The following is a 27,977-nucleotide window of genomic DNA, read 5'->3' as shown; positions in this document are numbered from 1 at the left end:
TTGTTGATTAACTTAGTTGAGTTAAATGATTACTAAGCAGCGTATTAGGTTAATACCGGGATTGTCTAGTGGGAACCAAGAGTGGGTGAAACTTAACTAGGCAGCGTGTAAAAAAGATATCAGGATTGTCTGGGGATACCAGGAGTGGTGAATAATACTATAAACCAAGAATGAGTGATACTCAACTCGTCAATGTAATAGGTGTTACCAAGATTTACTAGGAAAACCAAGAGTGATGCTAATACTTAAGCATCATTCCAACTCCAAAAATACTATTCAACCCCCTCCATCTTCTAGTGTTTTTTCTGGAATTTCACCACATTTAAAGATAAACCCAATTTAACATTTCCTACCTGGATAAATATTGGCTTTCTTGTTTGCCCAATGTTCTCAGCCCCTCCTTCAAGCTTCTCCAATGTCTTCTCATGAGCACTTCACATCCTCACAGTTTCTCTTTGCTTTGCACTTCACAACTTCCTTTCTTCTCATGTTGAAATCTTTTCTCACGTTTTTTTCCTTCTCCATCTCTTCTTGTGTATTTATCTTCTTAAAGAACAAACCCTAAAAGATAAACTTCCTCTTTATCTTTATGGTTCATCATCTTCAACCTCCGTTCATCATCTTCAACTATAGCAATTGATGTTCAGGGTTCATCACCAAATTAAGGTTTAATAAAATCGAATTGGGTTCGAGATTAAAGACGCAACAAATCACATATTCATAGAGTTCGAGATTGGAGTGGAGTCCAATGTCTCCCAAGGCCTCTTCTTCAAGATTGGGGGTTTTCTCATGTTTCTGCGTGTGCGAGAGAAATGAACTCGCAATGGGTTTCTGTTTCTGTGTTTTGTTATTTCTCTAGGTTTATAGGTTGATGAATTTGTGAAGAAGAAGACTTGCAAAGATGAAGGATGCGCTGGTTCTCACAATTGCTCGAGGAAGAAGAAACGAAGGCGTTGGAGCGCTCATGGTGTGGTCTCGCGGCGGCGTAAGGAGTTCGCGATTCTGGGTTTTGCGCAACTAGGGTTTAACACGATTTAGGGTTCTGTGTTGATGGAGATGAAGTAGTGTCGCAGCGCCGCTCGCGATTAGGAAAGAGGGGTGGAAGGAGATGGAGGCGCTGTGGCGGTCCGAGGATGGCACAAATCGCCACCATGAATCTAGGTTCTCTCTATTTGTTGAAGGTGGTGGCGGATGATGGCTTTCTGTGCAACGGCAACATTGAGGCACGACGAGATGGTGGATGCGCAAAGAAGGTGGCGTTGATTGTGGCGGTGCAGCGAAGGCGCTACTAGCGTTCTCACGATGGCTTCACGATTTTGGCGCAGCAAGGTGGTGACAACGAGACTGAAGGCTTTACAGCGGCGACGCTAGGGTTTGCTCATTGTGGCTAGGGTTTCACTCTTGAGGAAAATTAGGGTTTCTATTGTTGGGGAAGATGCCACTGACGTAGCAGGAGTGATATGGCAAAAACTGGTCACGTCAACGTCCAAGCTCATTAAAAACTTAACCCTATTAAGCCAATTTAATGACAGGAGCCCTTTTGAATCAATTTTTCAATATAAAGGACCACCATGACGAAACCTATAAGATGAGATCTAACTGGGAAAACTCCACATAAATAAGGACTTATAAAGGGGTTTAACATTAAATTAATAAGTCATTCTATTAATTAAATAGAAAAAATTATATATATTAATTATTCTTATTTTATTTTTATTTTTATTTTTATAAAAAAACTTTAATTATACAATAAGTTGTAATAAAAATATTTTTATATTTAATTAAATCTATTTTTTAATATGTATAGAATGCGAAAAAAAAATTCATATTTTTGCGTTATATTATAAGAACTTATAAAAAAGTTAAATTAAAATTATTAGAAATAATATTTTAAATATAATAATTTAAGTTAAATATTTTTAAATTAAACGACAATTTTATATACTATAAAAGTAATTTTTATAGATTTCATTTTATATGACAGTGAAATAAAATAATATATAAAATTAAAGTGATTGAAAAATGAAATAAAACGTATAATTTTATGTTTTAGCTTCACGTAGAAGTAATTTTTTAATTTGGAATAATATTATTTTATTTATTGTTTAAAAGCCAATATACTATTTTAATTTTAGGGCTTAAAAAATTGGTGAGATTTGCATAGGCCCGTTTTTCAGTCTCTCTCATAAGTGGTACTGTCTGTCTCTCCCTCTTTTGTTTGTTATTGGGTTCTCAAACCTTAAACGTTTTTCCAATCCCAGATTTTAACTAGATTAATGTTTTTGTGAATGGAAACAGACTAAGACAAACAAAATGATAAGTTGAAAAGAAAAAAATGTGAGTGTTCGGTTTCATGTGTTGTTGAATGTTTTCATTGTTTTCTTTAGCATTTAAGGTTTATTTTGTATGTATTTTCTTAAAGTTGAATAAAAAAATATTATTTCTTACTTTATTTTATATTTTACTCCCACTCTTAAAAAAAAATTTTAAAAATTAAAAAATTAAGAATATTACATCTCACACCTGATGTATACAGATATTATGTTATAGTCAATGTAACAAACTAGATCAACTTTAAGAAAAGGAAGATTTGACTGAACCCAAAAGAAATAAAGAGAATATACTGAATCAATCTAATAAATAAGAAGAAGAAAAGATTTATTAAACCTTATTTTAACAAGAAATTGTGATACTTTTATTTTCTTCAAATTCTACACATATCTTCCACTATTGTTGAAAATCTTTAATTATCATATGGCCATTTTCTTAAGTTTTAATATTATTACAATCACAGATCCATAAAAGTATAAGTATAATTTAGAAATTTCAAACTGTTGGTGTAGTTTGGTTTTATTATTATTATTATTATTACTGTTAGTAATAACTGGACTTTTTGTAGTGGACGTTTTTTTTTTTTGGTCCGTCTCTTTCTCATCACACACTTAAAATGAGCACGGCTCTTCAGTGTCTCCAAGTTGAAAACTTCCACATTAGGATTTTACTGTCAAGGTATTGTTCGTACTTTTTGCTTAGCTCGAATCTAGTTTTGATATAACTTTTTGTTGTTGTATTTTATCTTAGAAAACAAAATAAAAAATTGTTGTTAGTATTTGAAAGTGTATTCAAAAGGTGGGAATCTGTGACTTGCTCGGTGATGAAAGCATGTTAGATTAAAAATCAGATGATGCGGGTGTTCAAGTGCTTATTCATCCAAAACCAGTGTTTATGATTTGAAATTGTTTGGTTGATAAAATCTTCAATTTTTTGTGATATCTGGTTTGAAACTGGGTTGGTTTGGCTTATTCCAACACATATTTTTCAGAGAAGAGGGTTTTGCTTGATTGTGAATTAATTTTGTGTTATTTAATGGTACTTAAAAGGTTAAAATTGAAAATAGATTAGTTAGATGGCAGTGGTTACTTATATGTGCTTCCTAAGTTGATGACTTTGGTGAAGAATCTGCACACAAGAAAAGTTTTGGGACTAAATAACCCTAGTATAGGTTTGCTGTGGTGCTTTTCAGTTTTTTGCTGGCAAATCTTGTCTTGCACTGAATTCCATTGTAATCTTGATTTGGTTTTGTGCTTTTATGCGCTTTGGATTTTTCAGTTGCAAATGTATTCGTTTTGTTTTGAATATAGGTAACCTGCAAATTCTTTGTTCGCATGGTGGAGTGTTTGAGGACTGAAGTCTGAACTCTATCCCAAGCTGATCTTTTATTTCTTATAATTTTTATTGTTGTTTCAGCAGAAGGAAAGAAAAAGTGGAACAATCTCTCCCTTAACTGAACAGAATGAATACAGTTCACATTTCTCCAAACCATTCAATTTCTCAACCATGTTACAAACCCAGGCAGTTTTTCAGTTTGGCAAGAGAGAGCATTTTGATTGGAAGAAGTCCCGGTATTCAGATCAGAGGTCGGAGTGTTGTGAGTGCATGTCTTAATATGGATGTTGCTGCACCAAACACTGGGAAGGCAAAATTGGAGAAAATTAAGGATGTGATCGAGATGGAGGGGAAGCTTTTGGTGGGGACATATGCAAGAACAGCAGTGGTGCTTGAGAGGGGGGAAGGTTGCAAATTGTATGACGTTGAAGGAAAAGAATATTTAGATTTGAGTGCTGGGATTGCTGTCAATGCTCTGGGGCATGGTGATGTAGATTGGTTAAAAGCTGTTGTTGAACAGGCTGCCACCCTTACTCATACCAGCAATGTATTCTACACAATACCTCAGGTTTGGGCATGTTACTATATGTCTGAGTTATATCAATTTCTTCATATGTATGTGTTAGTATACAGACTGTAGTTAACCTGCATGGTTTACAAATGTATTGTACAACTTATTTTCTTTGTACTGCAACAGGTTTACATGTAAACTATTTTATTACTTTGTACAACTGTCAGTTCTTATAACAGTTAGTAGTAAACTACATCTATAAATACTGTTGTACTCATGGTTCTAAGTGTGATACAATAATAAAAAGATTCAATTCATGTTTAATTCTCTCCCTTTTCAGTTTCTCTAAGATGGTACTTACAGCTTTTTCTTCAACCATCTAGTCTCTTCAAGTCTTCCGTGATTTCTTCATTGTTCAAAGTACAATTGCTTCTGCTTCTCCTTCTTGTGATTTCAATTGGTTATTTGTATGAGACTGATTCACTTCATCAATTTATGTTTTTGATTGCTGTGAAGAAACCTCCTCTCAAAAGTGTTATTAGTACTGAAGTAGAAATAGTCACTAGGAATACATACAAATCAACAGAAAACAAGGGATCTCAGAGATAAGAGCCCGTAGAAGAGAGATAGCAGTATCATCCTGTCTGCCCCTTTTCCCCACTCTCATTTCCTGATAAATACTATCCTCAGTCCTTCAATCGTGCAGGAATAGTCACCAACAGCTTATTGGACCTAACAAACTCTGGTGCCTCATGCTCTTTATCATTGTGGACTGGCAGCTGTCCCTTGGTTACACTATGTGACTCTCCTACCTTAGCTTGTGAGAAAGTTAATTTTCAGGATTGATTACTGTTTTATACTGTACCATTAGTTAATTGAAGGGAAACCCAGTTGTTGTTACCAGGCATTAAGCCCTAGAGTATAGTGCCTACTTGATTGGTAATTCTGTAAATTAGAATTGTCTAGAACTCTAACAGGGAAAGGGAAACTAAACCAATATATAAAAATGATAAACAAGTTCCCAATGAAACATACATAATGTTGTCAGCCCTTCAATTTAGAAGGAAGGATAATTTAGATATAATGATAAGCCTTGTATTTATATTTTTTAGTTTACAATATGAAAGACTTTGAGTACTCCTCAGTTATTAGTCTTCATAGGTGTTAAAAGATTACTTTACATCTCTCCAATTTTATACTCTACTGTTCATAGAATCCAGAGTGTTGTAGTTTCCCATTATCAAATTTCTTCCATCCCATATATGTTTGCATAAATGCCAGTTAATCTGGCATTATGATTCCTTGATTTTATATTTGTTAGACAAATGGAAATAGATTTGTCAGTGATCATTTGGTTTGGGGATTTCATTATTTATTGTGCTTTGCAGATTTTAGAGTAAAACATGGTCATTGATCATTTGATTTTATTATGTCATTCTGTTATTGCATCTATATTATGAAAAGGAAAGAAAACAACTTATGCTTTATCTAATAAGTATATGGTTCTAATATTATTGGACATGTCTTTATTATAACTTTATTTTTTATCTACCTATTTGTAATTGTTTCATAGTGGTTCCATTATGCTTTACTTTGGTTCATTTCTTGTAGAAACAGGTTATGTGTCTGGTTTTGCATTGCATTCTATAATTATATTTGAATTGTTGCAGGTAGAACTTGCAAAGCGTCTTGTGGATTCCTCTTTTGCTGATCGAGTGTTCTTTTCAAATTCTGGAACAGAATCAAATGAAGCAGCTATAAAATTTGCAAGAAAACATCAGAGACAAACAACTACTAATGCGAAGGAGCCAGCAACAGAGTTCATTGCTTTTAGTAACTGCTTTCATGGGAGAACCTTGGGTGCTCTTGCTTTGACAAGTAAAGTACAATATAGGACACCTTTTGAACCCATAATGCCTGGAGTGACCTTTTTAGAGTATGGAAATGCTCAGGCTGCAACAGAATTAATTAAGCAGGGCAAGATTGCTGCAGTTTTTGTGGAACCCATCCAAGGAGAAGGTGGAATTTACAGTGCCACAAAAGAATTTCTACAGTCCCTGCGCAATGCTTGTGATGAAACAGGGACACTTCTTGTGTTTGATGAGGTATCATGCATCTAATATTTGATATATTACTGTTAATGGTAATGCCTAGTGTTCCTAAACTTTTAAACTTAAATTTGTCTGTGCCACACTCCTTTGATTTTCACTTTTAAGCGTTTTTTTTTTCAATTTATTTCAAACTTGCTTTGGAAAAGATTGTCTAATATGTTGATGACAATGTGACCCAAAAAATGGTCTGTTGGTCTATCTTTGCCATGTTATTGGTTGAATGATGAGAAGAATGACATTGTCACATGAATTATGTTGTTCATAGAGTGACAGAATATAGGTGTCATATGTTGAGGTATAATTATAGCTAATTTAAGTATTATTTTTGGTTTTATATACTATTCTATTAACTATATGGTTTTTGTGATTTTGTAGGTTCAATGTGGTTTAGGTAGAACAGGGTTTTTATGGGCCCATGAGGCATATGGTATCTTCCCTGATATGATGACCCTTGCAAAGCCTCTTGCTGGAGGCCTACCTATTGGAGTAGTTTTAGTGACGGAGAGAGTTGCTTCTTCTATAAATTACGGTGATCATGGAAGCACTTTTGCAGGAAACCCTCTTGTTTGCAGTGCTGCTCTTGCTGTTTTCGATAAAATATCAAAACCTGATTTCCTGTCATCTGTATCTAAGAAAGGTCTCTACTTCAAAGAACTACTCAACCAGAAGTTGGGAGGAAACCAACATGTGAAAGAAATTCGTGGTGTTGGGCTAATCATAGGAATAGATTTAGATATACCTGCCACGCCCTTTGTTGATGCTTGTCGAAATTCTGGCCTGTTAGTGTTAACTGCTGGAAAAGGAAATGTAGTGAGGATTGTACCACCATTGATCATAACAGAGAAGGAGATCGAGCAGGCTGTGGACATTTTGTTCCAAACTTTACAAGTTCTTGATAACTAGGAGGGAGGAGAAAGAGGATTGACATTGCAAGCAAAAGTTAACTTATTTGATTGGGTATTGTTGAGTAGTTGTTTCATATGCCAATCTCACTAATTCCCTTTCATTGAAGAAGTTTCCATTATAAGAATGTTTCAACTATGTTATTAGTAATGCATGCCAGATGAGATGGTTCGTATGAAGTGCAATAATGATTGTAAAATCTTCTTAGTTCCTAATGTAACTATATATTTCCTTTTGTAAAAGATGTTAGTTGTCTATGATTTATCTGGATGATATAACAAAAGATAATATGTCAAATACAGGGCTAAAAGAAAATGACTATTTTTATGCAGAGATTAAAATAGACAATATATTAAACAAATGAACCAAATTCTATAACTTTAGTAAATAGCAAAATTCAATTCTAAACATTTTTCATGTAATGATTAAAATGTAAAACTATTTTTATCTTCGTATTAGGAAAAGGAATGGCTAAGACCTATTTTTGTCTCTATCTTCATAAGTTTTGTTTAAAGTAATTATTGATTTTTTTCGGCATTCAAAGTGGTTTCGATTTTTGTAATTTTTGTTCAGTTTGGTCATTTTCTATAATGACGTCTAAATCGTTAATCACACACTGCCTACATTAGTCATTACTAAATGGGGTAAGTTGTTCATATACGTGACAACTTAAATGAAGGTGACTTGGAATGATGGTAATTGAAAGTGGTTTTTGTGAGAGGCGTTTTAGTTTACTTTAAGCCTTTTTAGTGGTCCCTTGTTGTCGGTTTCCATTTGTAGAGTTAGATTTAGGACGTGTGACAAGAGGTTTGAAGTTGTGGTCCACCATGATGGAACCTTGGTAAAGGAGATTCCCTTTAAATATATTGGTAGGGAAGTAACTTATTGGAATGTTGACCCCGACAAATGGAGTTATTTTGAAGTCGTAGATGCCCTTAAAGATGTGGGCTATATTGAATTAAAGGAGTTCTTTTATAGTATTGAAATTATGATGCATAAGTTGTATGATGATAGGGTTGCAATGAATATGATAAACGTGGAAAAATATTATGGGCAANTGAAGCCAGTGGTTGCGACCTGAGAGGACACGTGTATGCTTTTGTTAGGGATTCGCAAAACGGTTTTGGTGTGAAGGACATCAAGGTTGGGTGCCAGCTGATGGTGGCTACTTTTGCTGGTGTGGGAGAGCACAAGTCCAACGAAGCAATTTCGTACAGTGAAATCTACAAAATGCTTTCGCAGGGATTTGAACTCTCTTGGTTGTATGTTATCTGTGAAAATCGATGCGGAAAGGGAGTAGATTGTAGTGTTGATGAATCCACACATGAAGTTCGGTGCCAGCAAGACTGCCGTTATATCTATGAAGAACCTAACTCGGTCACATACGAATGCAGCAGCGGTAATTACACCATTTCACTTGATCTGTGTCTATATTTGGTTAAATTATTATTTCAGTTTGTTTTATTGATAAAAAGTTGTTTTATTAATTTTCGTAATCATTTTTAGCTATTAATAAAATGATTTTTCTCTATAATTATTTTGAAATGGTTTTAGATTTAGCTTATTTATTACGTATTTTTTTTATCACCACAGTCTGTTTTATTAATTTTATTGTTTATATTAAACTATTTGCGATAAATTTAATTATCCTTAAAGTTAATAAAAAAATTATTTCATAATTACTTTTTCTATATTAATTTTCAATAATTTTAATGAACATTTTAATAATTATTTTTATTTTAATAGTTGTTATAATGTCTAATTTTTAATTATTTTTATTATTTAAAAAAAAAAGATACACATGTGAATAGAATGTGTTTATGTTCCCATTGATATTAATATAGACATCTATTTAAGTAATTCATTTAGTGGATGAGCTACTAGTCTTCCTATCAAGTTGAACATAGACAACTTGTTAATTAAATACTGGTTCACCTCATTTATGAATACCTCCCATAAGTCAATCTGTCCAATTTATAATAATAATAAAATTTAAAATTTTTATTTTATAACATTCATTTAAATGAACAAATTTATTAATGAGAAAAGTATATTAGTAAATTTAGTCTACCTTTCATTTAAATATTTTTTTATTAATAATATAAAAATTAAGTTTATAAAATAACTAGTAATAATGAAAACATATATTCTAATTTTTTTAGATGCTTAAAATCTTAACAAAATTACATTATAAAAAGTTTTAATAGAACTTTTTTAAAGGGTAGTGGTCCAACTGTGCTCCGTATGGTCGGCTAAGTCGGCAAAGTAGCATTAAATGAGATGAAATTTCCACCTCCAATTATTTGATGATAGTCTGTCTTACATTGTTATCCATGCTTCTTTCTTTCACATTTTATGATGATATAATTAAATGAAAATTATAATATTCTCTCTTATACTTGAATAATTAAATTGAATTTTTTATTCAGAAAATGATTAAAATAGAATAACAAGTAATTTAGTTTTTGTATTTTCTTTGTTTGGTAAAGTAGACATATTTGCATTTTAATATGTTTCATATTTTTTTTTTAGCACTATGTTAGGTATTTTTGTTTTATATACATGCACAACTTTTGGAGAGGGCTGGTACCGTTTCACATAATTGAAGAAGAGACCTCCCTCTTAAAAGTATTGGGATTCCTGTACATTCTTATTTTGTTGAGAGTAGCTTCATCACCATTGAATTAATCCTTTATTTTTTTTGTGGGAATAAATAAAATACATAAATGGAAGCAAACTATATATTGAGAAATTAAATATTTAAAAATGATTCAACTAAATTAAATATAGATTATATGATTTTTTAAACAAAAAAAAAAACTAAAATAGATTACAAATTGAATGAACTGACCACGTTATGGTGAATTCTAAATTGCATTTATCAACACTTATGCCTAACATGTTCGACAGGTGTTATTACATAGTTAAAAGATATGAAGGTCTTAAATAAATAAATATATTATGATTGGAAGTTTTAATTATAAAGTAAAATTATTCTGCAATGTCTTTATGTAAGATCTTACAAAGTTCTTCTAAATCTTCTTTCAGTTCCCTGAATTTCATTCTCATGTTTTTCAGGTAGTAATGCAAACATAATATACGTAATAGGTAAGTTTCTATCCTTGTTTATTCCATTGTTAGGTTATTTTCCTTTATACATTTATATATAATCTAGTCCTTTACCTCCTTGTTCCTTAGATTCTACTGGTTTGGTTTTTATCCTTTCAGTTTGTTGACATCGCAAAACTTTCTTGCAGTTTTATTTTGCATTGGTCTTTATAGAGGTAACTTTCTTTTCTTCCTAGCATGTACCTTCGTTTCTATAATGATCACATTTATTATATTATTATTTCTTACAAGAAAACATTTATTATATTATTTAATACATTTTTATCAAGATTAATCTAAATAAGATATTTAAAATGTTGAAAACTAATCAAAGAGATTAGTTTCATATAACCGTATTAACTGTCATCTAGACAGTTTATATACTGGTGCATTTATGTAATGTGAAGTGGTGGAATGAGAAAATCAGTACCTGTTTTCTCTGCATATTTCTTTCCCTCTATTTTTTGTACATCATAAAATATTTTGATTTGGATGCGGGTGATGTAAATTTATGTTCGAGTGCTAGTTCGATGTAAATATGTTATATCGAACCTAGATGCACGAAACTCAAAGTGCATAAAAAATAGGAAAAAAAGTCCAAATTTTATAGTAGAGTATACACTGACCGACATAAATTTTGGACATATTTTTTAATAGCATTTGATTTTAACTTCAAACAAAAACCTGAAAAAACAATAATTCTCAATACAATATAATTTTCTAACTATTTGAATAGACAATTCTAATCTAGCATATAAAGAAGTCAAACAAGAAAATTACTTAACCTTTGGAGAAGGAAATTTGATCACTATTCTCTTATTTACTTTACGTCTTATGCAACACCCCTACATATAAAGAAGTCCACTTATTTTTCTTCAAAACTTTCTCCCCCTCTCACCTAGCGAGACCAGTTGGGAGTTTTCCAAAAACTCAAGCTCGCCTAACACAGTCTCACTTACTCAACAAGCTACCCTAGAGGTACACTCGTCCAACGAGCCATGAGTCACCAACTACCAATTCCTTATGAGCTTCTTTGGATATCACAGATTTATTTTTGCTTGACAGGAAACCAACTCACTCAATGACCAAACCTTGGATCAAAAACCTAACTAGTTCGCTCAGTGAAACCAATGGCTCGGCGACCAACCACCCTATGCTTTCTCGATTTTTGTAAAAGTATTTTTGCCGAACAACTAAAGCCTTGTGAACCAATTTATCTAGGCTCACCCTATGAGTGGAACGACTGGAGCTATATGGAAATTTAATTTTTCATTTTTGCCTAATGACTAACTAGTTGGTCCAATGAGTTAGTATAAATTCAAAACCCTAACACACACCAATTTTCTTAGTTGCCTTCAACATGCATTTGTTTTATATCTTTTACAATCCATAAAAAGGCACAAATCAATAAAAAATAGATCACCATGAGCCAATGTCCAAACTAATATACTTAACCTTAATTTGTCCTTAATCACATAATATCATTCAATTCACAACCACCAATATTCAACAAAGAAACGAACATTATCACATCTCAATTCAAACAACATCACTACCCATCATAAATGTATTTCACTTCATCTTCTGAACCAATCACAATTAATCAAAACAATCAAGTTGAGTAGCAAGGTTCACTTACTTGTATTTAGGCTACTATCTCAAAAGGCTATATAAACTCTATGTCACAAAAGAAAAGTCCGATTATTAATTTGAACGCATCCTAACAACCTAACCAAACCAAATAGGGATTCATCTGAAGTATTTTTTGACACATGCATTAGTATAACAATCCTCGGACAAACAAATTCTCAAAATGACTCGAGAAAAGGGTAAAGGATCTTCAAACAAACTGATAGATTGGTTAGAAATTTAGAAAGAGTGTAAAGTAGGAAAAAAGGCTTTTTTCTAGAGAGAGATATCATCTTTTATAAAATGAATCGTCATTAACTAATTTTCTATTTATAGCTCAAGCTTTTTAATAATAAAATAGTCAAGTTTCATTTATAAAAAACTACTTCTACTCTTAGGTATTTTTTAGATCTTACATCATGCTACGATAATGGAGATTAATTATTGAAGACCTGAAACAGTTAAGTTACATTAATATGTAGTAGTAATTTAACATAACTTCCAAGGCATCAGGTAAGGAAATGTATAATTGGAAATCAATAATATTAACTTGAAATACTCTAAAGTCTCATCGTAGCTACATAACCTTCCTTCTCAAATTGGGTATATGGTCAAAAGATTTGGTATGGAATCATTCTACCATGTCATCATCATCAACATGTTGTCCCAGAACTTACTTATCATGACGGAAAAAATCCTAAACAAAGGAAAAACGTTTGGGTCAACATTGATATAAATTATTATAATAAAAACGAAAAAAACAATGTAATACTTGTGCTCATGTTAAAGCCTTCCCAACCAATGGAACCTCTGTATTATGTATGGGCACTCAAGCAACAACATCTTGAACTTCATCAATCACAACATGTGGCTAGTCAGACTGCAGAGGGACATTATGGATGGTTAACCCTCCCTCTATTTGTTGTCCAATTGCGACTACACTTAGGGGATATCTTCAAGATATAACTCACACTGATTTGTTACACTAGTGTAACTATGATCTGCTAAAGGATCTACAACAACACATGACCCTTTGGTACTCACTCAAACAACCTTAGAAAATGTAGAAGTTATTCCTTGAGTTTCTGCTAAGAATGAGCAAGGGACTATAAATTCTCATCAATCTTTTTGCTTCAAGGATTGCCAAATTTGATAAGTTTTTTTTTTTTCAAACTACATCTCAATTTTATGCAAGACATCCTGAGTGCAAGATTTGACAGTTCTTAATGGTGGTGGGCTAAAGTAATCTCAGAGTCCTATGCCCCACCAGTATTGCACAAACGTCTTGGATTCTTTGGTCTTACTTTGCCCATCGTCAAAATATCATCTTGACCACGAGGAATAAATGAGCTTGTGTGCAAACTGAGAAGTCATTTGCCTGATCTGGTACAAGCAACCTTACACATCTCATAGAGGTCAGTAGACTCTAGCCTGTCTCTGCTTGAGCCTTCTTGAGGCTCTAACAATGTATACACACACCCTCATGATAGTAGGTAGAGTGCATCATTTAGTTTTTGTCGGTTTTGGGCGGCCAATCTCTTTTTCTGCAACAAAAAATAAAAAATGAGACAACAAGAAGTGTACCTATACTTTTGTTTCATTAAAACAATTGTAAAAAACTAACCTGCCAAGAATCACCCAACCAACTAACATGAAATTCCGTCAAATCCTCCTGACGGATCTAGTACTTGACACGAGGACTATTGATCTTTATGTTTTCTAAATGCATATTCCTGTGTTAAGAAATTCTTGAAGTCCGTCCATTAGGTGGCAGTGGCAGATGAGATCATCTTTTTTACCACCTTCATGTTCGAAATATCAAAATTTTGTTGTAGAAACAAACTTTAATCAATTTCCTATAAATGTAGATTAATAATGAAATTAACTAATATCATGTTCACATACTTAATATCCTTCCACGTGAGATTCTTCTTTGTCTCTTCAACCTTATCCCAAGTAGGAATGACAATAGAAACATGTCATCAAGTAATAAGTGCCAAATAGCCACTAAACTTAGCAGCATTTGAGCGTGAACATAGACAAGGATTAAAATTAAACCATTGAAATTTAATTAAATATTCAAAATTTAAAACTTAAGCATCTAAATAACATAGACAAGGATGAACAAAAATAATCAAATGGAGATGTTCATATGTTCCTGTGATTGAGATCCCTAAAAACAATGACGATATCTTGTTCAAAAACAAAATTGACGTTTAAACTGCTTATCTCAATGAAGAATCCAACCATTTTATGACATCAAAGTTAGGTCCTCAAAGTCAAAGGAATAAGAAAGGATAAAATTGTAGTACAAGCCTACAAGAAAGAGATTAAAAATGAAATTATGAAGGGCTTTGAGATCGGGAGAATCAGTCTATCAATGAGTTGAGTTAATCATATAAAAGATCACAACACTACCTTCAACCTAAAAATTTAAGTCAATGATTTTGTGAATCTTTCTCTTTGGATATTGCTTATCTCATTCATAGAGTAGGACTTCCAACTCTACACATGAATGTCTAATAATTTTCTCATAAGTGAGTCCTTGTCCCCACATTGGACAATTTAATTGATATATAATTTTAACATTGTTGTGAATAGTTGTTATTAATTGTAAGCATTGTAACATGATGATAGAAATAAGAAATAGTTTTCAACACAACCATAATAAATTTTTTAACCATGCAGGATTGATGCGAAATTTTGGCTTGAATAAAGCTACAGGATATGATGGTGATATAGCAGCTGAAATAGGAAAAGGTGTCGGAAGGTATATCTTACCGTACTTTATAATACGATTTATATTTGGTGTGGTAGTTTTTGCTGTGTTGTTGATATATAAAGGGGGAAGAAGACATAAATCAAAGTATGAAAATATTGAAGCTTTTCTACAAGAAAATACCCTCGCGCCAATAAGATACTCATATAAAGAAATAAAGCACATGACGAGGGGTTTTAAGGAAAAGTTAGGTCAAGGAGGATTTGGCTTGGTATACAAAGGAAAGCTGCGTAGTGGGTCATTTGTTGCGATAAAGATGTTGAGTAAATCAAAGTCTGATGGGCAAGATTTCATTAGTGAAGTTGGTACTATTGGAAGAATACATCATACAAATGTGGTGAGACTTATTGGATTTTGTGTGGAATCATCAAATCATGCTCTTGTTTATGAATTCATGCCTAATGGTTCTCTTGATAAATATATTTTTTCCAAGCAAGATATTATCTCTTTAACTCAGAGACAAATATACGAGATTTCTCTTGGAGTGGCTCGTGGTATTGCTTATTTGCATGAAGGTTGTGACATGCAAATTTTACATTTTGATATCAAGCCACATAACATCCTTTTGGACGAAAACTTTGTCCCAAAGGTTTCAGACTTTGGCTTGGCAAGACTTTATCCTACAGACAAAAGTATTATCACTTTGACTGATGTCAGGGGAACACTTGGATACATGGCGCCCGAGTTGTTTTATCATAATTTTGGAGGAGTGTCATACAAGGCAGATGTTTATAGTTTTGGAATGCTTTTGATGGAAATGACAAATAGAAAAAGAAACTTTAATCCACATGCAAATGATTCAAGTGAATTTTTTTTTCCTCTTTGGATATACCATCAATTGAGTGGGGAAAATGAGATAGAAGGAGAAAATGTTACCAAGCAAGAATACAATGATGAGATAAAGAAGATGTTTTTAATAGCATTATGGTGTATACAACTGAAGCCAAGTGATCGTCCTCCCATGATCAAAGTAGTGGAGATGTTGGAAGGAGAACTTGAGAATATTGAAATGCCTCCAAAACCTTCTCTCTATCAGATAAATGATCACAAAACTAAATCCTACGAAACCTCTTCAAATGATTATAGTGGATCGACAAGTTATACTGAGGAAAGCATTGTTCATATTTCTCATATTTCTTCTGAATTTTCTACTTGATATTTGTAATGGCTAATAAATCGATTTACACGATGTTTCTTTTGAAAGACACTACTTACTTCTTTATATTTCCAATTTAAAGTTTATTTAACAATTGAAGATCTCACGCTCTAAGTAGTATTACGAATTTAAATATAACATACATTTTATTGATTCAAAAGTAATATTAACAAAATAGTAATTTTATTATAATATTTTAATATTCTATAACGTTAACTACCTTTATGTTGATTGTCCTACTCGCCAAATACATTATTTATACTAACTTTTTACTATGCAAGAAAAATAAATTTAAGTAAAAGAAGTCCTTATCATACCAAATGAAAATCTCATTGTATTTGTTAGTTAGATTTTAAGTTCTCGTTTTTCTGACAAGTTCTTTGAATATACTTATCAACAACGTTATATTTTGTTATACTCATAATTTTTTGAGAATTATAGCAGCTATAACAGACATTTTTAACGGGCGGTAACCTTCATTTGCAATTAAAATCGTGGTAGTTTGCATAACGTTTAGTGCTAAGTGCCTTTACACAAAACATGTATGACCACTTTCACTAAGCTCACGGAATTATATATTAAAAAAAAAAGTTAAACGTTCCTGTGTGGTTTTTTCTCATTTAAGTTCAAGTATTATCGGTTTCTTGAATTTAGTCCTTAAAAAGTGAAAAATTGACTCAATTGAGTCCTTACTGTTAAATTGGGTTAACGGAATTAAGTTTTTTATGACCTAGGACGTTGATGTGGAGAGTTTTTTAAACGTGATATTCACATACGTGAAATTTGATAACATTTAACATTTTAAAAATAGGAATTTCTAAGATGGGAAATAGGGTTCACTGAAATTGAAATTGGGATTAAAAATATGAAACATAGTGTATTGCAACCTTGCGCGTTGGGATTAAAAATATGAAACAGAGTGTATTGCAACCTTGCGCGAAGTCATTAGTGGAGACGATATTTGCTTAATTAGGGCTTTGGAGCTTCGTCATTGGAGTAAGCGTTGGTACCTTTAGGTTCGACGTGAATCGCGAAGTTCAACGTGTATTGCAAGTGGTTGGAGTGAAATTTCATGGAAGGTTAGTATTTGTACTATAGATAGATTTGAATTTAATATTCAATGCTTTTTGTTGTTATCTGACCATGCTTTTTTGAATGTGGGGTTGGGGTTGTCCGAAAATGTATTGTATGCATATTGCGATTGTGGTCCCCCATGTCTCCCATAGTTAAAGTTCCTTTGTTTTGTCTTTATCAATTGATATTCGTTTTAATATACGATGTTTTTTTTCGTTTTACGGTTATTTATAGGTGTAGAATATTGTTGATTATGTTGTCTGTGATGGAGGATGATATATAGGTTGTTATTCACCATGGGGGGAAGTTCGCGAACGACGAGTCCCTCAAGTATGAAGGGGAAATTGATACTATGTATTTTGACCCTGACTTTTGGAGTTACTTTGTTTTAGTGAGTGTGGTAAAAGGGCTTAGGTATGATGGATTTAAGGATTTGTGGTTTTCTGTTGGATGTGGTCCTGTATTAGATGATAGGCTATAAGCCTTGTGTGATGATGTAGGACTCCTGCATATGGTGAATTTAGTTAGGTTAAATGGTTAGGTTCATTTATATGTTGTGCATACTATGTCTCAACCTGATGTCATTCACATGACTGAATATAATGTTGATGAAGGAGGTGAGGAAGTTGCACCTGAGATGCATGAGGGTGGTGAGGGTGTAGTGGTGGATGAAAGGACAGAAGAAGATGATGGTGGTGTAATTGAACAGTTTGGTCAGGCCATAGATGATGGTGGTGTCACACAACAATTGGATGAGGGGGTAGGTGCTGAGGGTGAGAGGATACAAGTTGATGATGGTCAGGCCGAGATAATAGAAGCAGATGATGTTGAGGGTGAGAGAATATAAGTTGATGAAGGTCATGGTGAGGGACGAAAGTAGATGATGTTGAGGGTGAGAGAATACAAGTTAATGAAGATAATGATGATAGGACAAAAGTAGATTATGTTGAGGGTGAGAGAAAAGAAGTTGATGAAGGTCATGGTGAGAGGACAGAAGCAGATAATGTTGTGGGTGAGAGAATATAAGTTCATGATAGTCATGGTGAGGTTGAGGGGAGAGAAGCACATGATGGTGAGGTGAGAGGTTAGAAGTCCAAGATGTTGAGGGTGAGAGGATACAATTACATGATGGTGAGGCTGACAGAATAGAAGTAGAAGAGTTGGAGGACATACAAGTACAAGTTCATGAATGAAGTATATTAGATGATGATGATAATGGTGAGGTGAATAGTATGGATGAGTTAGTTAACATAAATGTCCAGTGTGACTTCAGAGAAAGTGAAAGTTGTGGTAATATGGAGGTTGAAGTTGAATCTGTTTTACTTGGAATAGAGAGGTCAGATTTAAGTGTTGTTTCTGAGTTAGATTTGGAAGAAGATGACATTAGTGATACTAGTTTGTTTAATGATAAATGAGAATCTGAGAACTTAACCTCTCTTAACATCAGTGATGAAGAAAGTGATGGTGAATAGGGTTATGGGAATTTTGTTACATTTACTATGCCAAAAAATATGGTTGATTTCAATTGGGAAGTGGGAACATATTTTGGGCACAAACAAGACATTTTGGATGCCATCAAAACCTATGCACTAGAGAATGGAAAAAATATCAAATTTGTTAAAAATGATAAGAAAAGAATAAGGCTTAAATGTGTGGGAGCAAAAGGACAATGTCCTTGGATGACATATTTTGGTTACATGGACGCAATAGATACATGGCAATTGAGGATTATGGTGGACAGGCACACATGCAGTAGGGAGCACAAGTTGCGTCCATTGAATGCATAATGGCTAAGTAAAAAATTGGAAAAAACAGTAAGAGAAAGAGAGTTGATATTAGAAATAAAATTAGTAGGAAATGGAACATAGGAATATTTAAAAATATGGCTTACCGAGCGAAAGCCTATGCTTCAGACGAAGTGGAAAGGTCCTTTCACTATGCGATATAATAGAATTTATGATTATGCTCATGAGCTATTAGCAAGAAACCCAGGGTCCACAATCAAGGTCAAAGTTGAGGAAAATGATGGAAAGCCAATATTCAAGAGGTTCTACGCATGCCTCAAGGAATGCAAAGATAGCTTTGTCTCATGCAGGCCAATCATTGGCCTTGATGAAGCCTTTTTGAAAGGCAAACATCGTGGTGAGTTGTTAACTGCTATTGCTCGAGATCCAAATGATCAAATTTTGCCACTTCATATGCCATTGTAGAGGTCGAGAACAAGGAGACTTCGACATGGTTTATGGAGCTACTCATTGAAGACGTAGGTGGACCTGAGATGTGTTCTTCACTTACATTGATATCAGATCAACATAAGGTAAATTGCATTATATTTTATTATCTTTTATCTTATATCCATATCTTGAAATCAATATCATCTAACTTATTGTTGACTCGTTGACAAGGACTGTTACCAATTGTACAAGATCTACTTCCTGGAGTTGCACACAAATTTTTTGTAAGGCATTTATATGCAAACTTCAGGAAGAAATTCCCTGGAAAGAATCTTAAGAACCTTATATGGAGGGCAGCTACAACAACTCATCCATAGAAATGGGAGAAGGAGATGAGAAGTATAAAAGAGGTCAACCAAGATGTCTTTCGCCACTTGATAGTTATTCCTCCAAGGTTTGTAGTAGTTCACTTTAGTTTTCTTTTACTTTCTGATAAATTTATATAATGATTGTATGTCTTACATCTTCAATGAAGCTATTGGTTAAGATCAAGGTTCACAAGCACAACTCAATGTGATACCTTGGTTAATAACATGTTAGAAGCCTTTAATAGTGTTTTGGTTCATACGAGAATAAAATCAATAATTACAATGTTGGAGGAAATCAGACTTTACATGATGAAGAGATGGGTCACTAATAGGTCAAGGGTAAGGTCATTTCAATCATCAATTTGTCCAAAAATACTCAATAGACTACAAAAGGAGGCACAACTAACAAAGTATTGGATTCCCAAGTATTGAAAAATTATGGGATATGTATTTCTTTCTTTATTTGTTGCACAACTGCTTTGCATTACTAATGTTGCCTTATGTTCACAGCTGGTTTGCACAAAAGCCATTTGAAGTCAAACATCTATCAAAAAGTAGGGACAAGTTTGTGGTCAACATAGATGAATATTCTACTCCTGTAGAAAATGAAGCATCACTGGAATACCTTGTGTTCATGCATCGGCAACAATGAGGTTTCTCAACATAGATGGAGAGGACTACACACCTTCTTCCTTTCAGAAATCAATGTATGAAGAAATTTACTCCTCTATTATCTATCCTATTAATGGAAACAACCTCTGGGAGATAACCCAATATCCTTATGTCATGCCTCCATCAAAAAGAAAGTTTCCTAGTAGACCTAAGAAGAAAAGGAGGTTAGAGTAGTCGGAGTTGAAGAAAAATACCACCAGAATGACAAAAGGTGGAATGTTGAAGAGATGTAGCCTGTGTAAGGAAGTGGGCCATAACAGAACACATTGTCCCAAGAGAAATGAAGAACCTGTTGTGCAGCCACAAGGAGAAGAACCCATTTCATTGTTTGAGGGTCAATCACATGTTTTATGAACAATGTTTTATGTTTTGTGAAGCGAAATGTAATAGATCAAAGGAAATGTAATACATTACAACATTGTTTTATGAACAATGTTTTATCTTTTAGTATTCTGTATATTGGTATTTGTATCAATAATGGATGACTACATTTTGGTAGTAATATTGCATATGTTATTATGTCCATGATGTGCCATTAACTGATGTTGTACAACTTATGTCTCACAAAGTTATGTTTGGAAAAGACCACAAAAGTTTCTTCTGTACAAATTTTCATCAATTTTCTTTTGATTTAGCCATTGTGATGGCTTTTGGTTACTGTTTTTTCCCTCCCAAGAGAAAACTCACTCTACTGAAGTGGATTTTGAAGAACAGAAAAAAAAATTGGAGGCAGACTGTGTTACTGATTCTGAATCCAGATTATTGCATGTTCATAGTTTTAAAAATTGAGCCAAATAAAAAAAAATAATTTGACTACAAGTGTCAACTCTATATTGATCTAAAGATTAATTAACAAGCTCTTTTCAGTTTCAGAGATTTTTGGATATACTGAGAATTAAAGTCTATTGTCACTATCAGCCATAAGGTCATACGTTTTTCAATGGGACCGAGAAAATATGTACAAAAGTTCCAAGTGTATAGAATAATCATTTTTGAGCTTGTTCTTATATAAAGACAGTCTTCTTCAAAAAACGTAACCACAATATACCAAATCGGACACACAGATTCTACTCATTGTTTGGAAATCTTCATTTCATTAAACATTTGGAACTAATACATTGCAACACATCTTCATTACATTAAAGAAAAATACATTAAACTGGCCTATATTACACCTACAACAATACATCATGCCCTTCCCATGAACATTGCAACTACAATAATGTTCATTACCATAGAACACTAACAACCCCTACGAACAATTTCGTCCACCTTTCAAGACCCATCACAACTTTCTTCACAGCAACTATCATCTTCTTATCACTTTCATTTTCAAAACTCTTTAGCAACCTCTCAGCATTTGGTTCCATCACCTCACAGCTAACACTTTTGTCAAATCCCCAATCACTACACCATCTGAAGTAGTTGCATCCAACATTTTCACTTCCAACCTTATACTTAGGGCAACCCCAAAATTTTTTTCCTTGATTCTTACTGGTTTTCGCAGTCCTAAACATAGACTTCTCTCCGCAAAGATAAATCAGTGATGCGTCCTTCCTGTTCTAGCCTCCATTTCCGCGAGAGCTCATAGAGCGGAATTGCTTTCGACACTCATTGCAAGTGGAAGATGAACACGAATGCCCCATAGACATTGTTGCATCTTACACTTTCTCACTTTCATCTTTTGAACCTTCAAATGCTTTCCAATCTTCAAGAACAATGAACCCTAAATCCCTAAATCCTCATGTTTACACCATCTATATGCCATGTTTTAAAATTCACCGACAAACCCTATTTTTAAAAAGTTAAATGTTGTCAAATTCCACGTATAAAGCTCTGTGAATGCCACATTTAAAAAAGTTTCCACATCAACGTCCCAGATCATAAAAAATTTAACCCCGTTAAGCCAATTTAACGACAACGACTCAATTGAGTCAATTTTTACTTTTAAGGACTAAATTGGAGAAACGATAATACGAGGACCTAACTGAAAAAAAGTCACATAAATAAGGACGAAAGTGGTTTAACTAAAAACAATTATCTTTTGATAACTTATTTTCAGTATCATACTGTTTTCAATAAGATAAATATGTTGAAAAAAATAAAGCGAGATTAGAAATAATATAAACGAAATAAAGTAAAACAATGAATGCGGAAAACACTTCTAAAAAAATAACTTTAAATTCTAGATGAAATCATAATATCGAAAAAATTATTATTAAGGTACATTATGAGGAAAATTTGATTCAAACGAAACCGATGGGTCAGTATGTATATAATTTAAATACGGCAACCAATAATTAATATATATATATATATAATATAATATAATATAATATAATAACATATTTTATGTGTAATTATTTTAAAGAATACATTAAGTTAATTGAAGTTAAGAATTCAAATTCAATTTTAAATGAAATAGACAATGTATAAAAATGTAAATGATAGACTCTTTCATAAAAGAAAGGATGAGCTATACATAAACATGTTGCATAAATACAATAAAAATATAAAAACTAGACTATTAAAAAAATAAAGAGTAGATGAAATTAAACTATAAAAGATGCAGCATGAAAAAAATGTAAAAAATACTTCGAAAAATACAAATGTTAGACAATACAAAAATATGTAATAATAAATCTAAAATTGCAAAGGTAGACCATGTAAGCAAATATAAAGATTAGATTTCATAAAGGTTTAATCATTTGACATGTCCTAAATTTTTTGTGTGAATCTCAAATTGATCCTCGTTTTTTTCGGCGTCTCAATTAGGTCTTTATTTTGTGAAAATTACAACAGTTAAACCCATGCCGTTAAATTGGGCCCAACGACGCTAATGTATGGTTGACATGGCACACTGATGTGGAATTTTATTTATTTTTATTAAACATTGAAGTGAACCATGTTATCACCCTTGACACATCATCATCTTCCATCTCCACAAACCCTAGCATTTCCCTTAATCTATCGTCGGACACCAATTGCAAAGCTGTCGTAAATCGCCATGGGGATCTTTCATTGCCTCCACCACAGATCAACATCGTCGGACCGCAGCACTCCTCTTCTCCACCATCAATAACTAAAATCGTTCATCTCCATTAAAGGAATTTCTCCACAAAGATTTCAAGCCAGAACCCAAATTACAAGCCCTAATTGCAGGGAACATCGGACCACTACGAGATAGCCATGAATCGCGCTACCTCAATGCCAACCCCAATCCCACAAAGTCGAAACTGTGACCACTTGGTCTCCATGAATGTGGAACCCTAATTGCGAAACTGCTTTGTCTTCGCCTAATTGTGAAACATAATTTGGGGTTGTGATATGAAAATGTTCACGATTTGGGTTCTTTGAGTGTCGCGATTAGGGTTTGCAAAGGCTGTTGGCTTGATTTTCCTGTAGGTTTCCATGGAGATGAACACGAGGAACGAACCTGGTTCTAGATTAGGGTTCCATGGTAGACTCGTGGTTTTGGTTGATGCTCGCACAACTATTGCGACTTGAACGAATTGGGTTTCAAGTGGATTTGTTTTTGGGTTTTCCTCTTTCTTTCCTCTCCAAGTTGATGAAGATGGAGAACAAGCAGTGACGCAATGGAGATGAACTGCACGAGGGATTTTTTGCTTTGTGATTTCTGTGTGTGATTTGATTTACGGCGGTTGCAAATGGTGAGTGTTTTGCAGAGGAAGACGATAGCATTTGTAGGACTCGTAGTGGTTGGCTGATGGTCGTAGAGGTCTAACAAGGATGGTGGCGGTGCACGGAGAAGATGACGGCAGCACAATGATGGTTGCCAATTTCTTTTGTAAAAAAAAAATAAATAAAAAAGACATGTCAGAATATAATGAACTCTAAGTCATTGAAAAACCAAGATGACAATGCCACATCAACCTAACAATAACGCCATTAAGCCCAATTTAACGGTAAAGGTGTAATTGTTGCAATATTCACAAAATCAGGACCTAATTAAGACACCGAAAAAGAAAATGACCAATTTAAGATTCTCACCCCAAATAGGGACCTTGTGAATGATTAAACCTTTTATAAAAGTACAAATGTTAGACATTTGGTGGATTCAATCATTATGTTTTAGCAAAAAATCATATTCTAAACTCTTATGTACAATGTTTTCTTGAAATGAAAAATTGTAAATGATATAAATAGTTTAATAATTGACTTTTATTGGAAATAAAATTACATAGAATAAATTCAAAAAGAAAATATGTTTTTTTGTTATTATTATTCGTCTTCGTTATCATTAATTAAATATATACATTACAATATATTTTGACAACTTCATGAATTTTATTTACTCTATTTTGAATTTCATTTTGTTTATTAAATTATTTGTATGCATATTCTATTTTTTATGTATTAGCATTGTCATCAGATGAGATATCTATAAATTATTCAATAGAACAAAAAGGTTTTATGGCATAAGCGGGTGATATATATTTTTTTTAGGATTAATACTATTATTGGTCTCTATTTTTGTCAACTTTGTTCCAAGTGGGATTCAATTATTTTTTTTAGGATTAATACTATTATTGGTCCCTATTTTTGTCAACTTTGTTCGAAGTGGGATTCAATTTTTAAGAATGTTCAATTGAGTCCCTTATATCATAATTTATATTCAATTTAGTCCTTTTGGCTAACGATATTTAAATGCTAACGACTAAATGTCTAGATGAGCAATTAGTGAATGACATGCTACTTATTGGTTGACGTGGACACTTTAAGGCATAGTGAGGTGAACTTATCTTTTTTTAAACTTATTTTCTGATATTTAATCACTCCCCCTTAATATTAGGGTTTTTATCAAATTGACGGCCACTATGACATCAATAAACACCTCCATCTATGCCTCTCTTGCCACCAATCGCGCAACCAGAAAAAAACCAATAATTAGATATAAAACATAACTCCTAATCCCAAAGACAACCTTAAAATGTAGCCATCAACCTCAATCGCAAACGTTGAATGATTAAGAACATAAAATATCCCAACTGAAAAACCCTAAATCCCTAGTTTATATTTAGCAAACAAGATTAGTAAAACCCCAAAAAGAAAACCGAAATTCCCTATGCGATGCACCACCCTAGTGGCCGCAAAAGCGTTGATGAATGAAGGCCACCACACCGCGAACATCAGGTCAACTCTTCCCCCTCCACGATAACACCATCAACAGGGTCTCTCGTAGCGCGCCGTTGTCACTCGAATGTTCGCGCCCTACCTGCACAAAACCCCAACTAGAACCCACACCAAAACCCTCCCTAGGCGACAACTTTGCACGAGAGAAAAATGGCGCCCAAGACCAATTCATCCATGAGAAAGGAAGGGAAAGAAGCTTGAAGCTTCTAGGTTTTGCTTACAGTAAATGGAGAAAAGATGAGATTGGGAAAGAATCTCTCTTGCGTGACCCTAAGGCTGGGTTCCCAGATTCTAAAAGAACAAAGTCTAAGGTTTAAAGAAGTCTGATGTTTTCACTATGGTCAACTGTTATGCCTGAGGTTGAAGATGGAGGATGATGAAGTGGCCAGGATGAAAATGACGAGAGACAGCCATGTCAGATAAAATAGGTTACATCATTTACTGATTGCTAACTTTGACACAATTTCGTTAACAATTTAAACGTCGTCAGCTAAAGGGACCAAATTGAACATAAATAATAATATAAGGGACTACATTGAACATTTGAAAAAAATGAGTCTCACATTGAACAAAGTTGACAAAAATAGGACCAACAATGGTATTAAACCTTTTTTATTATTATTTTAAAGTGGGTGTAACATATAAGGAAAAGACTATTAAAATTGAGTCAAAATAAAAAGAATCGTTATCTTTCTAGTTTTTATTCTCTAAACAATTCTCTACTTTATTCCTAAAAAACTCTAATCCCATATATTCTCTTTGTAAATATCTAAGCACGTATGGGAGTTCATAGCAAGAGAGACTTAAATCTTAATTGACATTTTTTAGTCATAAATTAAGTTTAATTTTTGGTTTCCTTTGGAGTAATTTTTGGGTTCACATGCATGTAAACCTAAAGGTGTTGCATGTGGCTGTAATAGGGTCCTTAGATTTCTTAGACCTTTTGTGATTCCAATGGTGTGTTTGGATCACTAAATTAAGAATCTCTTTGTATCTTTAGGGTTTTTAGAGCTTCGATTAAAGTAAGTGAAGTTAGAATTGATTTCCTTTGTATGATCTATTGTTACAATAAATAAATTTGATTAACTACAAGAAAAACACAAATTAATGACAATTTTTTATCGATGAAATAGGATCCATCCATATATGTTAATTATCGATAGATATTTTAGTTACCAACAAAATTACAAACAAAATATGGCTGTTTAATTTACCGTCGGTAAGGTTGTGTGTGAATTTGTTGACAGAATTACCATTATTAACTTATTTGATGAAATCAAATTTGCATGTAAGATTCCCTCCCTCAACTTCATTTCTTCCTCCACTATTTCATATGTATAGGTCCAACTCCCGCTCAAATATGTGACATTGCCCTAGTCATGGCGATCGTGATGTGGCTGTTGCCCAACCTGACCCTACGATGAAAACTTATTTTTGTTTATCGGTTAAGGGACCTTGCCATCGATGGTCTTTGCATTTTTTGTCGCTCTAGTCTTCAAGGGACCCTGTTGTGGTTGGTGTTGCATTGGTCATTGACAGACCATCTCATGTCCTCTATCGCACGGATCATCAAGGTATGTACGATGGAATAATGTATTAAACTTATTATAAGCGTCATTTTTGTCACTCTAGTCGTAGGCTTTGTTGGATTTTTCTTTTAGTGTATAACTTCACTCTCTTTCAGATTTCTCCTAATTCTTCGATAATGCTCTTAAGTTTTCATGATCCTAGATATTTTCTACTAATGCAAACACCATTCAATTCATGACAGAATATAAATCTGATTATGCAACATAAAAAACTATCAAACAATGCAAACAAACTAAGTATACCAAATTTATGAAATAATCTAAGTTAATGAAACAATATCAATGTTGTTAAGATAAGATCGTCTATAAGACTAGATCGTCTAACGTCCTCATATGTTTTGAAGTTTAACAAACAACAATAAACGAAATGAGCATATGACAAAGTATATATTTCATTAAGAAAGCTTTGTGCATAAGTTATCTACTCCACACCCCCATCTCATTTAACTCTATTAACTCCACTGCATGCAATTATCTACACACTTTTTGCCCCACACACCTATTCAAAACCCATGTGAAGCATAAAATTCAATATATAAAAAGAACCCCTAGCACACATTAATTCCTCCTATACTTCAACTACAATTAACCCCTACACTCTTAAACTGTCCCATAACTCCAATCCAAAGGGTCTTGTGAAGCTTAATATGTTATTTCCCAAAGACCAACTTTTACGTGATCATAAAATTTTTACTCTCGTGTGAAATGTGCACGACTTACCAAACGAACCCAAAGCATATAAGATCTTTCACCACTATGTAGCTAAACTTAAATCTCCACTCTCTTTAACTTCTGCTTCTAACACCGACTATGCAAATGCCCATATTATATAAACTCAATCACTACCTCTAAACCACTACACTTTTCACATACATTAAGTTCCCCTTTCCAAAACACAAATTTTCATGAGAAACCCCTAAGATTCCTATTTACGATTGTATCATTTAAATCTCTAGCATTGTCAACCGAAACACCACAATTATACCCCTCCTACACAACTTCTTCTTCTTTCATCCTAACCTACTTACATGCATAAATTGTATTTAACCAAAATCATTGTAAACAAGCATTGTACCCCAAGTA

The 27,977-nt window shown here is 33.3% G+C and overlaps 2 protein-coding genes and 1 long non-coding RNA gene across 4 annotated transcripts; all 3 read left to right on the top strand.

Moving 5' to 3' along the window:
* The first annotated feature begins 2,905 nt into the window (after positions 1-2,905).
* Positions 2,906-7,448, top strand: LOC148205062 (acetylornithine aminotransferase, mitochondrial-like). 2 transcript variants are annotated; one of them, XM_088102535.1, is made up of 4 exons: positions 2,906-3,009; positions 3,751-4,234; positions 5,848-6,282; positions 6,664-7,448. In XM_088102535.1, exons 2-4 carry the CDS (start codon positions 3,794-3,796, stop codon positions 7,189-7,191), a joined length of 1,404 nt encoding a protein of 467 aa, XP_087958661.1. In that variant the 5' UTR covers positions 2,906-3,009; positions 3,751-3,793; the 3' UTR covers positions 7,192-7,448. The 2 variants fall into 2 exon arrangements, with proteins under 2 accessions (XP_087958661.1, XP_087958665.1); XM_088102539.1 differs by having other exon boundaries at positions 2,923-3,009; positions 3,748-4,234.
* A 382-nt stretch (positions 7,449-7,830) lies between these two features.
* On the top strand, positions 7,831-15,914 carry LOC148205061 (rust resistance kinase Lr10-like). The gene is made up of 6 exons (XM_088101202.1): positions 7,831-7,835; positions 7,972-8,134; positions 8,206-8,590; positions 10,270-10,299; positions 10,449-10,475; positions 14,617-15,914. Exons 1-6 carry the CDS (start codon positions 7,831-7,833, stop codon positions 15,861-15,863), a joined length of 1,857 nt encoding a protein of 618 aa, XP_087957328.1. The 3' UTR covers positions 15,864-15,914.
* A 2,499-nt stretch (positions 15,915-18,413) lies between these two features.
* LOC148205060 (uncharacterized) lies at positions 18,414-20,674 on the top strand. Its single transcript, XR_015783089.1, has 2 exons — positions 18,414-19,254; positions 19,343-20,674. It is a non-coding gene; the product is annotated as an uncharacterized LOC148205060 (long non-coding RNA).
* Positions 20,675-27,977: the final 7,303 nt, after the last annotated feature.

The sequence above is a fragment of the Vigna umbellata genome, chromosome 1 (genome assembly GCF_029865625.1).
Source record: "Vigna umbellata cultivar VRB3 chromosome 1, Vumbellata_1.0, whole genome shotgun sequence".
Lineage (NCBI taxonomy): Eukaryota > Viridiplantae > Streptophyta > Magnoliopsida > Fabales > Fabaceae > Vigna > Vigna umbellata.
The sequence above is the reverse complement of the archived record's forward strand: the minus strand, read 5'-3'. Positions and strand labels throughout refer to the sequence as shown.

Coding starts and splice junctions, on each gene's coding strand:
- LOC148205062 (XM_088102535.1), top strand. CDS start 3,794: ATGAATACAGTTCACATTTCTCCAAACCATTCAATTTCTCAACCATGT. Junction 4,235..5,847: donor TATTCTACACAATACCTCAG/GTTTGGGCATGT, acceptor GAATTGTTGCAG/GTAGAACTTGCAAAGCGTCT. Junction 6,283..6,663: donor CACTTCTTGTGTTTGATGAG/GTATCATGCATC, acceptor GTGATTTTGTAG/GTTCAATGTGGTTTAGGTAG.